At 39.6% G+C, this 12351-nt stretch overlaps 1 protein-coding gene across 1 annotated transcript; it reads right to left on the bottom strand.

Annotated features, from left to right (window-relative positions):
* Positions 1–2048: 2048 nt before the first annotated feature.
* Positions 2049–10714, bottom strand: LOC119798538 (intracellular hyaluronan-binding protein 4-like). Its single transcript, XM_038308051.1, has 9 exons — positions 10521–10714; positions 10189–10430; positions 6955–7093; positions 3755–3895; positions 3609–3680; positions 3448–3525; positions 3150–3321; positions 2368–2556; positions 2049–2248 (listed from the first exon to the last, which is right to left on the bottom strand). The coding sequence occupies exons 2-9, from the start codon at positions 10418–10420 to the stop codon at positions 2183–2185; spliced, it is 1089 nt and encodes a 362-aa protein (XP_038163979.1). The 5' UTR covers positions 10421–10430; positions 10521–10714; the 3' UTR covers positions 2049–2182.
* Between the last annotated feature and the right edge of the window lie 1637 nt (positions 10715–12351).

The following is a 12351-nucleotide window of genomic DNA, read 5'->3' as shown; positions in this document are numbered from 1 at the left end:
GTCTGGCTTTGTTTTTGCTCATGTTTAGAATGGACTGGATTCAAACAGAGCTTATTAGACACGGTCAATCCACAAGTAAAAGGTATTTTATTACTATTCTTCCAACATTTTTATCCTTATATTCTATGGTACTTAACTACGGTTAATGAGTTATGGTACCTAACTCTAATCTGGAGCATATTGCTTTTTAACCATACCAACAAAATTATTTTAAAAACTAAACTCATAAAACAGGCCTGGAGAAAAATGATGGTATGCTTAACTTACTATTTTGTGACAACCATTTGTGGCAATCACTGCAGTTACACAATTCCTGTAACTGTCGATCAAACTTCTGCTCCTCTCAGCAGGTATTTCGGTCCGCTCCTCATATGCAAACTGTTTCTGTTATCTTAGGGTTTGAAGGGCTGTCTTTTCCAGAGAGCATGTTTCAGCTCCTTCCAAAGAGGCTCAATTTAAGACAGGGCTCATAGGCCACTTCAGAATAGTCTAATACTCTCTTCTTAGCCATTATTGGGTGTTTTTAGTGATTTGGGTCGTTACCCTGAGACAACTGGGACCATGTTTTCTGACTCTAGGCAGCATATTTCGCTCTAGAGTCCCTTGGTAGTCTTCAGATTTTATTGTACAATGCAGAGATTCAGACACCCTGTCCCAGATAAAGCAAATTAGCACCAGAACATGCATGACAGACCTTCCACCATGTTTCACCGCAGGGACAGTTTTTTCTTGAGATGCTTCATTTTTCCGTCTACGAACATAGAGCCGATGTGCCTTGGTAAAATGTCGATAAGACATTGTCCCAGAAGCTTTGTGGCTTGTCCCCATATAGTTTGGCAAATTCTTGCCTGGCTGTTTTCATATTATGTCCTACTTGGTCATCTACCATTACATCCACTTTGGCTCCAATACTGATGGTTTGTACCGACATTGATGTTCCTTGAGCTTGAAGCTCATCTTCAATCTTTTTAGAAGTTTTTATGGTGTTTTGTTACCATTCATATTTTCCATCTCTGATTCGTTACCATTTGCTCCTGTGGTCACATCCAGAGGTCCCATGCATCTTAAACTTCTGTTTTAGCTGTACTTCCAATATGTGCAAATGTAGGCACAAAAATCAAGCTGCATGGAGATGTTCTTAAAGCCTTTCCAAAAAAGCTAAACAAACAGGCCTTTGTTTCCAAGTTTGAAGACATTTTGCTTCCCATCCAGGAAGCTTTTAAATTCAAAATTTCAGAATAGCGTTGAGCTCGAGGCATTATACAGTAGCTAACATGGGCTACCGTCTCAGGAATGACCGTGACCTGGATGACTAAGAATCTTCACCTGTATCTTATATCCTTAGACTTGAACATGAATGTCTATAATTCTCTTTTAATCTCCTTAAACAGCTCTTTCCTTCCCTTCTGTTCCATGGCGAGTATGGCACATATATGTCAAACAGCACAGTTACCCCCCGTAGCATTTATTTTGGCTCAATCCCAAACCACCCGCTAAGCACTACTCCTTAACTGTCAAGTGTAACTCCCAATGAAGTCAGACTTGCAGCTCTGGAGGGCAACTCAATTGAAGGTGGGGGTATAAATCAGAATACAACAGCCTCTTCCCTCCAACAGAAAAAGAAAGCAGTCGTTCCTATGGCGACAGTCGATCGCAGTGGCTTAGGTTTACATTACAAACTTCTTCCCCTTTTTAAAAAATGTTTACAGTCAAATAAAACCATTTCATAGTATTTGAAACCATTTCAGTATTTAATATAACGTCAGCATGTTTGACCATACAATCAGACCCGATTCAGTGGCACATCAGATGTTTGTAAAGAGCTGGTCAGGTGTGACAGCCAATCACACAAGAAAAGACTGGACCAATCAGGAGCTTGTGGGACTGTATAAACTCACGGAAGCAGGCTTCAATTTGAGCTGCGTTTTTCCACTTGGTCCTAGTGCTCAACCCATGTCTGTACTGTAGTATACATGCAGGGGACAAAATGGACGAAATGTTCCAGTCTATATGTCCAAGTGTGGCAGTGATAGCGTTCCCCCCCCCCCCCCCCCCACTTAGGTGTATGTACCAGCAGATAGAAAATTAACTTTGCAAAAGCTTTTATTGAACACAGTTATAAGTGCAGCAGAACCTCAAAAGAAACATGAACAGTTTTGTAGAAGGCAGTAGGTGAAATCCTTCATCGCCCTGCTGTTAGGGCTGGGAAGTCTTCTGGGTCATCAGGATTCGGCGCCATTCCATCCTCCTAATTGGGAAGAAGAAAAAAACTGCTTATTTTTAGGCAGCATAAAAATCAAATGTCAATGTTTTAATAACTACATATGAGATACAGAAGCCAGCTGATTGATGGAATTTACAACTTACCCTTTCAACAATGGGTGTGGGTCTTTCTGGGCGAATGCTTTGACCAACTCGTGCTCCTCTGCCACGGCCCCCACGGCTAGGACGTCCAAGAGTCCCGAAGTTTATATCCATGAGGGTGGTGATGTCATTCATGGACCTGCGAAGAAAGTTCCCCTCTTCCTCAACCTCCTCTACAGTCTCCTTCGCATTCTGAAAATTGAACACAAATGCAGCTGAACTTTGTTGGGGGAAAAGTCAATTTCTTATAGAATCCCCTCATAATATTTTATTTAATCTTTAAAAAGTATTAACTCAGATGACATAGCTGTATACAACAGCACATTTCTACACAAATGAAGCTCTATAACAGTAAGCCACTTGGATCAAATGGGAGCTTATGGTAACCTCTGGATGACCTAAAAAAAATATCTCAATATCTTAATAGTAGCAAGAACGATCATCTAATTGTACAAACCTGCATTAAGAAAGTACCAACCATTCAGTCCATATACAGAGTTTTTTTTTTATATGGTTGGGGTGTCAGCTTCATACAGCTAGGAAACTGTAGTTCTTATTTATATACAGTAACAACCTTTAACAAAAATCTTTTATTAAGTGCATTTCCATTCTACAGGAAAGTGGACTGAAGAACAAGCTTCATCCGAATTGCCACAATCTTTGTTGAAAGTCCAACCCTATACCCAAAAGCCACACAGACTAAATAAACCCTCATAAATTGTGGAGAATGCATCTATTGAGAGCTTTACCTTTTACTGAATCCTCAAACATATTTTTGTTCTCACCTCCAGGTACTTTGACTCGTGGATGACTTTTGCCTTTGAGGGAATCTTATCCTGAGCTTTGCGGATATTGAACTCTACTTTGGGACGGTTCACCTCCTGCATGGCCTTCCACTCATCCAAGCTCATCTCCATGGCAACCTGGACCACCACCTCATTGTCCTCATCCATTCCTCTGAAATGAGGCCAAACAACTTTAGTCCTATTTATCACTGTTTTTAATTGTCATAACGTTTGGTGTACAGTTCATGAAAGGAAGAACTTTTACATCTATGTGTTCCTTTTTTCCTTTTTTACTCACGGGTTTGCATTCTCCTCCACAGCTGACTGTTGCTCCTCAGTCTTGACTCCAGGATCAGTCATCACCTCCATCATCTCACTTCAGAAAATAACTTGCATTTATATTTATAAGACGACTGTCCTGAAGTACTAAAGTTTCTGTTTTGTGTCAAGTTAACTGACCTTACAGCTTCCACAGGACTGCCCCAGTTCCAAGGTCCCCTGCCTCCTCGCTTTTCATCTGAAGACATCCCTCTGCAACCAGAAAATTATAATCCACCATCTACAACTCACAGGCCTTCCTGGTTATCATGAAAGCGGACCCTTACGTTCCATCGTGCCGATCATATTCCCTCTTGCCTCTCAGATAAAATTGGTCAGAGTTTCTTGCGTAACCTCCACCTCTCGCTCCTCTTCGGCCTCTGAATCCCCCTCTGCTGCTGAAGTCTGAGGCTTCGTTATAGGAGGGCCTATAAACCACATGAACTGATTATTGGAGTTCTAGGATTTTACCCTCTGCTGTTGCATACGCCAAATAATTGACTTAAACAGTAGGAGCTGGTGAAAGGGCTCAATGCAAAGCTTCCCAACTTGTTCAGACCAATTCCAGAAACCTTAGAAAGACTAAATGACAGAGTAATAAAGAGGGAATCTGCTGCCTTTACACCCCGCACTGCTAAAATGACTCAACATGAATTTAAAAAAACATTAAAGACGGTTCCTTTATGTAAAATGTCATATTATAACCCTGTTAAATAAAGATATATAGATTAAGACGTTTCAGATTTTTAAGTTCTCATACTCTGGTATTTAAGTTTTCCCTGGTTTTGTTTTAACCACACCTTGACTAACTTAAATATTGCTGGATTACTATAAAGTAATTCCAATAAACATTAAAACTCTACCTTCATCCTAAAAAAACTCAATTCAAACAACAGACACACTGAAAACTTTGCCACTGAAAATTATGTAGAAGTTTTCTGGCCAATAGGCAAACATGAAACACGATAGAAATTTGTGATGATGCAACAAACAGCACAGCGACCATGTATAAACGTTGATCGTGAAGAAAAGAGCACAGGTAGCGGAGCAGAGTTTGTCAGAGTGGAGCACATTGCAGACAGGTTTAGAGATGGGCGGTGAGTGTTTAAAGGCTGCACAGTTCAGTGGCACAAAATGCCATCGAAACCCAAATGTCCCCCATCACCATTCTGAATGAGAAGAATGCAACCCAGAAGGAAACAGACAATAATGAAGTAGTTATCCCACCGATGATCCAGTGGATGGACAGGCTTTTATACATCCAATTTGAAACACCCCTTGCAGACTGAACATTTCCACAAACAGCAGCTACTAAATTCAAAGTCACTTAGAGCAGCACCACTGACAGGTTCAAGCAGGAAGATTTTAAGACTGAGAACTTCAACACTTGAAGAGACCCCACATGATGGGGATACGACAGTTTTGGTCAGAGCATTCTCTCCAACCACACTGCATTTGAACCAGTTTTACCTCTTGGCAAAAAGCAAAGAATGAACAGAGGATCAATATAAAATGAGAGATTGGCTTGATTTTACTTGCTGTGATTAATTGGCAAGAAAAAAAGAGAAATTATGTTCATGAGCCAGACAGAAATGTCTGATGACGTTCATGGATTTATACCAACAGCTCTGAAGGAGGAGCGATCACTGCTTGGATGCAGGTACCATCTCAGTCTGCTCTCATATCAGCTTCTCTGAATGGCGTGACATGCAGTGTCAAGCTGCAAAAGTTCAGATTTTTAAACTCCAGTATCTGATTGGAAGGTGCTCGACTCCAGGAACACCACACAGAATATTGAGCCAAGACAACCCAACACCTTAAAGTCCTAATAGTTTCACCAAGGAAAGTTAGTACAGATGGTAAATACGAGTCCAATAACATTGGGTCTAATGCAACAATATTTTCATATCGTCATACATTTCTTTACTTTTTTCTCCTACCATAGGCTCTTATGAAGATGCCACGTCAGATTCAACAAACTCTCCTAACTTCAGCAAATAATCCTCATAAACCTGATGCAATCGATCTGTGCACGTTAGCAGGCATGTTTTCGAGACATGAAAATCTCGATAAGAACTGCCCAAATAATGCCATATAAGCCTACAGCTTCCAACGCTTGTTCATTTACAGACACGGCATTGAAGACAAAGAAAAACTACTGCTTCGGAGATTAAGGAGCTCTGCAGACAGATGAGCTGCATAATTCAAGGACCAGTAAAAAACAAGCAGTGAGAAATAAATCATAAGAGCTTTCACTATTCCAGTGGGGGCTTTCCTTTGACTTCCATTCATTTGTAGGTGAATTCTAGAGTCTAACCTTGACCCTTAACCTAAACCTAACCATTACAAGTAAATTCCCAACCGTAACCTAAACTCATTTCACACCTTAGTCCTAAACCCAACACCCAACCCTAAATCAGCATTCATACACATGGGGACCAGACATTGGTCCTCACAAAGTGCTATGACTTATGGAAAATGGTCCCCACGATGTAAGAAATACACACCCATAACCACCTGGTATTTTATGCTCCATATTACATCTGGCATCCATCACACTCTCCGTCTCATACAATGCATAGTAAAAGTGTTTGCATCAAAATTCTAATTTGAGCAATTTAGACAGACCCAAACATATTTTATATAACAAGGCTAAAGATTTGCCATGGAGGGAAATCTATGCAAGTCTCAACATTAGAGTTTCAAGCACCAACATGTTACATAATTCATATTTCATTAAAAAAAAAAAAAAAAATCTTTGGCTATCAGATTATGATCTGAAGAAATAATCGGCAGATGAATCGATTTGCAAAATAATTGTTAGTTGCAGCTCTACTTGCAACAGTAAATAGGTAGTGCTTAGAAATCTGCCGATTTTCACCTAAGCGGTAACCAACCAGGTTGTTGATCATGTCAATTAGTTTTTCTGAGCAGATTTTAATCTTTCTAATGCACTTGGTCGGCGTTAGTTTTGATCAGAGAGTCCAACACAGATAAACGCCTCGCCCAGCCAGAGGTAAAGCATGACATTTTAAGCTCAGACAGAATTAGCGGGGAATCAGCATGAGAACCACCGGAAAAGTGCCATAACAAGTGGCCAGTGAGTTGTGGTTATTTATCCTAACGCATACTTGCTTACTAGCTTGCTCGTTTACAGCAGGTATCACTGTATGTAAGCTCAGTCAGAGGTACAGCAAAGCTCATCAATCTGAATGTTCAGGGTTAGTTATCTAAAAACTGCAGCTTAACTGGAAGCCTCCAGCATCTAAACAGCTAATTATTGAAATGTATCACAAAAACTGGCTTAAAGTCCCGTTACCTTTACTTTAAGCCTGTAGTAGTTCCCATGGCTGATGACTCAATATGCATATAACATTGAAATGCTTTTATCAACTCCATTTATGAACCAAGGAAAAAAAAAAGCAATTTAGAAATTTGACACAATATAAGCAGAGATGCGATCATCAAATAATCAGTCATTACATACTTTGGGATTGAGAACTCCAGCAGATCCTCTTTGTTCAGTCCCCGTTGGCCCCCAGTGCCTCTCTTTATGTTCCTCTGGGCCTCAACGCGACCTTCTCTGCCCTCCACCACCAATGCTGGAACTTCCTGTTGCTTTCGCCCTGAAGACAACAGAACTGGTAAGATGCAGGTACAGATACCAAATGTCTCAACCCAGATCATGGATTTACAGGCAAGTAAAATGTTTTCAGTTTCCTTTTCTGCTTGCACGATCGACGTTTCTGCGTGCTGGAAGTGCCCTTTGCCTTACAAAACCTCGCACCAATTCTGGATGTGCCATTGTCACAGCATCACAAGTTTCGGACGTCTTGTTTCAGTGGTAATGTCTTATGAGCTAAACTGAAAATGCACTTTTCAGTGAATTAGGTCATGCCAAATAGAACCTACATTTTTGGATAAAATTAATTATTTTGATATTTATTTAATGCATGCATTCCAAGTAACATTGGCCGGAGGTGGCTTCCTCAGGTGAGAGTCGTCTTACAGTTTTCATGTCACAGTGATGGATTTATGATCTGCAGTGCAGCGAGTATAGCAGCTCAGTAAACTTTAAAGAAGCTGCCTCAGTAGCAGAACCATTTAGAAGGAATGGCAGGTGGAATTACTTCAAATGGTGAGGGCTAACTGGAGGAAAATGATAGGAAAAGAAAAAAGCATTTCTTTGCAAATGAAGTAAAAAAAAAAAAAAAAAAAAAAAAAAAGCCCCTTACTACTACTTTATAATTGCATAGGATCGGGTCTCGAATTTATTCAGGCAAACCTATTAATGTTACGGAATTGCAAAGCTGACAAACTAGTGACTGCAGAGATCGCCATCACACCAAAATTTGACAACATGCACCATCAGTGGGCCCCCAAAATGTGTGTGCTCAGGGTCCTATAAAAACTTTGGACCGCCTCTGACAGTAACGGTTTTGGTCCAGGCAGTCTCTGCACAGAACCCTGTGGAAGAGATGAAGTAGAACAGCAGCCAAACAGCTCTGCTGACTTTGCATCATTAAAAGCTGACCCAGCTGGAGAAGACTGCACTCTCCACTCCCCCCAAAAGAAAAAAACAAAACCGAACAGCACCTGCCAGCCTAGAGCCGCCTCGTCTCCAGGGGCAGAGCTAGGAGGGAGTCCGAGCAGGGCCACCCATAGGCAATCAATCGCCTCACAAACCACGTGATTTGTTGTTCCCATTGAAACATGCTTTACAAACACAAGGTAGCAGCAGTGATACTCTCAGGCGGAATGCTCTCACTTGATGTTTCAGTAGTTAGTATTTTAAGATTAAAATGTCAACAAAATTAAATATTTATAGAAAAATACTCAAATTAAATAGAACATAGACAGACCATTCTTCCCAGAACTGGATTAGGTAGTTTGAAAGAATAAGGAAATGTTTATGTCCCTGCAGTCATCAAGTAATAGCTATAAAATTAACAGTAAAGAATCCCTACTCAACCCATTCAATGTGTATATGATGCAGAATCATAACCAGTCTAGACAACATGCATGTATAAATATGTTTAGATTCATTAAGGAGGGGGAATCTAATTATTCTATGTTGATTTACTTGTTGAATGAATCTCTTGCTTCATCATTTTCAGAGGTTTCAAGTACAAATACCTTGTTACTGTACTTAAGTACACTTTTTAGGTATCTATACTTTACTCCATTACTTATTTTTCTTCCTACTCTCACTTCTACTCATTACATTTTAACAAAAGTATCTGTACTTTCTATTTCATACATTTTTAAAACAAACGTTACTCGTTATTCTTGGCTTAAGTTTAATGTTTAAAAATATTTATTTCCCATCATGTGCTCCATCCAATGCAGATCACTGGCGCCATCCACATCTAGTGAAAATTAGTGTAACTGGATGAGTCGTATAACGCAAACACTCATTGGTTAGATAAAGGAAATCATCAGAAGCAAGCAGGTGTTCTTCAAACTGCAAACGTGAATTGTCTATGCCATGTTACAATGTGGGATTCAGATCAAATGTCTGAAAGGTCGGACACAGGCGAGAGTGTATCGGGTGATGTAGACCAACAAGACCTCCCTCATCCTTGGCCCTATCTCAATACATTTTTTCCAAATAGTCGAAAAATTGAGCTTTCAATTCATATAGTACCATCTGGCTGTTTTTTCTAAAGGTTACTTTATACTTCTATACTTTAAGTAGTTTTTGGAGCAGATACCTTTTCACTTTTACTTGAGTAAAGAGGTCAAGTTTATACTTCAACTTTTACCAGAGTGTTTTTAAACTGTAGTATATATGCTTCTACTTAAGTAACAAATGTGCTTACTTTTAACACCACTTCATTTTCCTATTGGCAGTGGTGGTAGGTAAAGTACATTTACTTGATTATTGTATTCAGGTACTTCTTTGTAAATAGTACTTATAACTTTCTCTCCGCTACATTTCAAAGTCAAATATACTAATTCCGCTACATTTCGTGGAAGCTGCTAGTTGCTTGCTCCTTTTGGCTCAGCTTAGCTTTGTACTCGGCTGTTGCCGTTTTCTTTCTTGACATAGAATTTAAGCATGCAAGACAGCAGCCATTAGGACCGCATTTGCTCGCCACTGTTTAAGAGATTTGCACGAAATTCCCCAGACATGAGAAACTAAGGGCAGATATTTGGAGTTAAGTTTTAGAAAGGCGTTAGTTGTTGCCATGTGGTCGAGTTGGTCAGTAGGATGACTTCTCAAATCGAAATTAAAACTATTCCATAGTGGAAGTGAAACCAAGACAATCATTTTTGGTGGTTTTTTAATTTTAAAAATTATCAAAATAGCGGTTTTTATTTTTTGTGGCCTTTTCATGCTGAATTTCTTTACAAAAGAATTTGTGGCTGTAGCTCTATAGCATCAATACTGCAGATGCTTCCTGAAAGTTACTTCAAATTACTCTAAAACAATCATACAGAAATGTACTGATATTAGAAAACTTTATATTTACTTTTGAATAAAAGTACTTTCAAAAGTGAGTACTTCATTACTTTAACTTGAGTAGATGTTTGATCAAGTAACTTTAACCTGTAGTAGAGTAAGATTTGACTACGAGTATCAATACTTTTACTAATGTGGAGTACTTCATGCACTAATGTCTATTGGTACAGTGTGAACACTGACCCTAAACTGGTTTTGGCAGCCTTCCGTTTTCATCCAGCCCTCAGTGCATCTTGTGGCGGTGAGGAGTCTCACCTGGAACCAGGTCCAGACCACTAGGAGCGACCGGGAGGCGTCTGTTCCTCTGGGATTCCTTCAGGCCGGCTTTCTTCTGCTTTCCTTTCTTGTCCTCCTCTTCCTTCTTCTTTTTCTTCTTCTTCTCCTTCTCCAGCTCCACCTCGCTCATCAGGTCAAACGGGTCAGCTTCGTCGTCCAGAAGATTCCCGAACCTGTTCGCCACGACGCATCCAAAGGCGTCCTGCAGCATCTTTATCCGCCTGTTTGGAAGAGGAATAAAAAATAAAAAAATAAAAAAAAATTGAAAAACGGATTCAATTATAAAACAAACAAAATAGTTGTGTAAGCACCGTTTCTCTGCACAATTAGCTACAGAAGCGAACCGCGGACAGAAACTCTCTGTTTATGGCACAGCTGCAGACTAAATGAGACCGAGCTGCTGTCCGGGAGTTTAAATGGATGCACGTGCGTCTGCCTCAGCACGCCTTCCAGCTCATTAATAGGCTGTCACTGATCGATATGTGGCTCTCAGCCCGCCCCAATCTGTGGACCGTTCTGTGCTTAGACAGGGGCGGAGCTAGATGGGGGGCCAGGGGCGGCCGTGGCCACCTTCAGCCAATCAGCGGCCACCCCTGTGCAGAAGCGTAGCCATAACATTTTAATAAGGGTGGCCAGGCAATAACCAATGTACACTGAGGGGGGCCGAAAGAGGATAGGCACCAGAACCTCAGAGTCAATCTATAGTGTTCCAACAGGAACATTAACGAGCATACATCCATATTTTCTAAATAAAGACAAACTACACTTTCCGAACGCCTTTGCTAACAAATAGATGCATATATTTAAACATCCATGCTTCTCAGATAAAAGGTATAGTGGATAAGATTGTTTCAGGTGTAAGTTCTGGAGCGAACATCTTTTCCATTGTCATTACTTACCTACTTTTATCAATAATCATTCTGCAAAAAAATGTATATCAACAAGTACTAATATCTACATAAGGCACATTTCCCCACTGTGAGATCAATAAAGTCATAAATTTATTATTTAATGTTTTTATCAAATATATTTAACTAAAGACTCCTAGATGACTTGCATCTTCTCATATATATATATACACCACAAAATCTAGTTCTAAATAGGGCTGAATACTGTACTTATCATCTTTAATGTTAGTATATTGATGTGCATAATAAACCACAGTGTTTTTGTTGCCAAGTAACTGTTAATGGTATATGAAAATGTCAATGTTTTGAACAGTCCACTTGAGAGTATTAGTGCTGCTACAATCTGTATCAGAGGGAAGAAAATGGTAGGGGTGGCCAACGATTGGCTGATGGTGGCAATGGCCACCCCTGGCCCCCCATCTAGCTCTGCCCCTGCCCCTGTGGCCACCCCTACCATTTTGTCCCTCTAATACAGACGGTGGCAGCAGTAATACTCTCAAATGGAATGTTCTGACTTATTTAACATTTTAATTCTTCATATATTAACAAGTACTTGACAACAAAAACCCCTGTGGTTAATGATGCTCATCAATATACTAACATTAAAGAAAATAAATACAGAATTCACGCTCTTTTCACAACTAGATTTTGCCTTATGGCGAAAAGAGAAAATTATGTCTCTGCAAGTCATTTCTGAGTCTACAGTGAAATCAGAGAGAAATAATTACTTTTAATAATAAGTGATCCATTAAATGTAGTTATAAGTACTTGTAAATATGAATTCTATGCAGAATGATTATTAATAAAAGTAGGTAAGTAATGATAATGAATAAGATGCTCGTCCCAAAACCTCACAGAATTTAGTCCACTACACCTTTAATTTAGACAGCATGGATGTTTAAATATAGGCGTCTATTTGTTAGCAAAGGCTGTAGGAAAGTATAGTTAGTCTTTATTTAGAAAATTTCATTAGTTATCCTGTTGAAACAGTGTGGATTGACTCTTAGATTCTGGCACTTATCCGCTTTCGGACACCCCTGAGTGTACATTGGTAACTGCCTGGCCACCCTTATTAAAATATTCTAGCTACGCCTCTGGGTACCAACCTGTCTGAATAAATAAAAAGTGTACAAAGTCAAACCTAAAATAAATATTGAGGACTTGGCTACAATTCAATTGTAGCCTTGTTAGTAATTTAGTATTTTGAAAGATACTTATATGTTTATACAACGAT

This window comes from Cyprinodon tularosa, unplaced genomic scaffold (assembly GCF_016077235.1).
Source record: "Cyprinodon tularosa strain WSP-4 unplaced genomic scaffold, ASM1607723v1 ctg63, whole genome shotgun sequence".
NCBI lineage: Eukaryota > Metazoa > Chordata > Actinopteri > Cyprinodontiformes > Cyprinodontidae > Cyprinodon > Cyprinodon tularosa.
The sequence above is the reverse complement of the archived record's forward strand: the minus strand, read 5'-3'. Positions and strand labels throughout refer to the sequence as shown.

What these genes read in the sequence shown, in the direction of transcription:
- LOC119798538 (XM_038308051.1), bottom strand. Translation starts at nt 10,420, where the DNA reads ATGCTGCAGGACGCCTTTGGATGCGTCGTGGCGAACAGGTTCGGGAAT. An exon ending in AGTCCTGTGGAAGCTGTAAG is followed by an intron (nt 3,526 to 3,608) that starts GTCAGTTAACTT and finishes TATTTTCTGAAG; the next exon opens with TGAGATGATGGAGGTGATGA. An exon ending in GTGGAGGAGAATGCAAACCC is followed by an intron (nt 3,322 to 3,447) that starts GTGAGTAAAAAA and finishes GCCTCATTTCAG; the next exon opens with AGGAATGGATGAGGACAATG.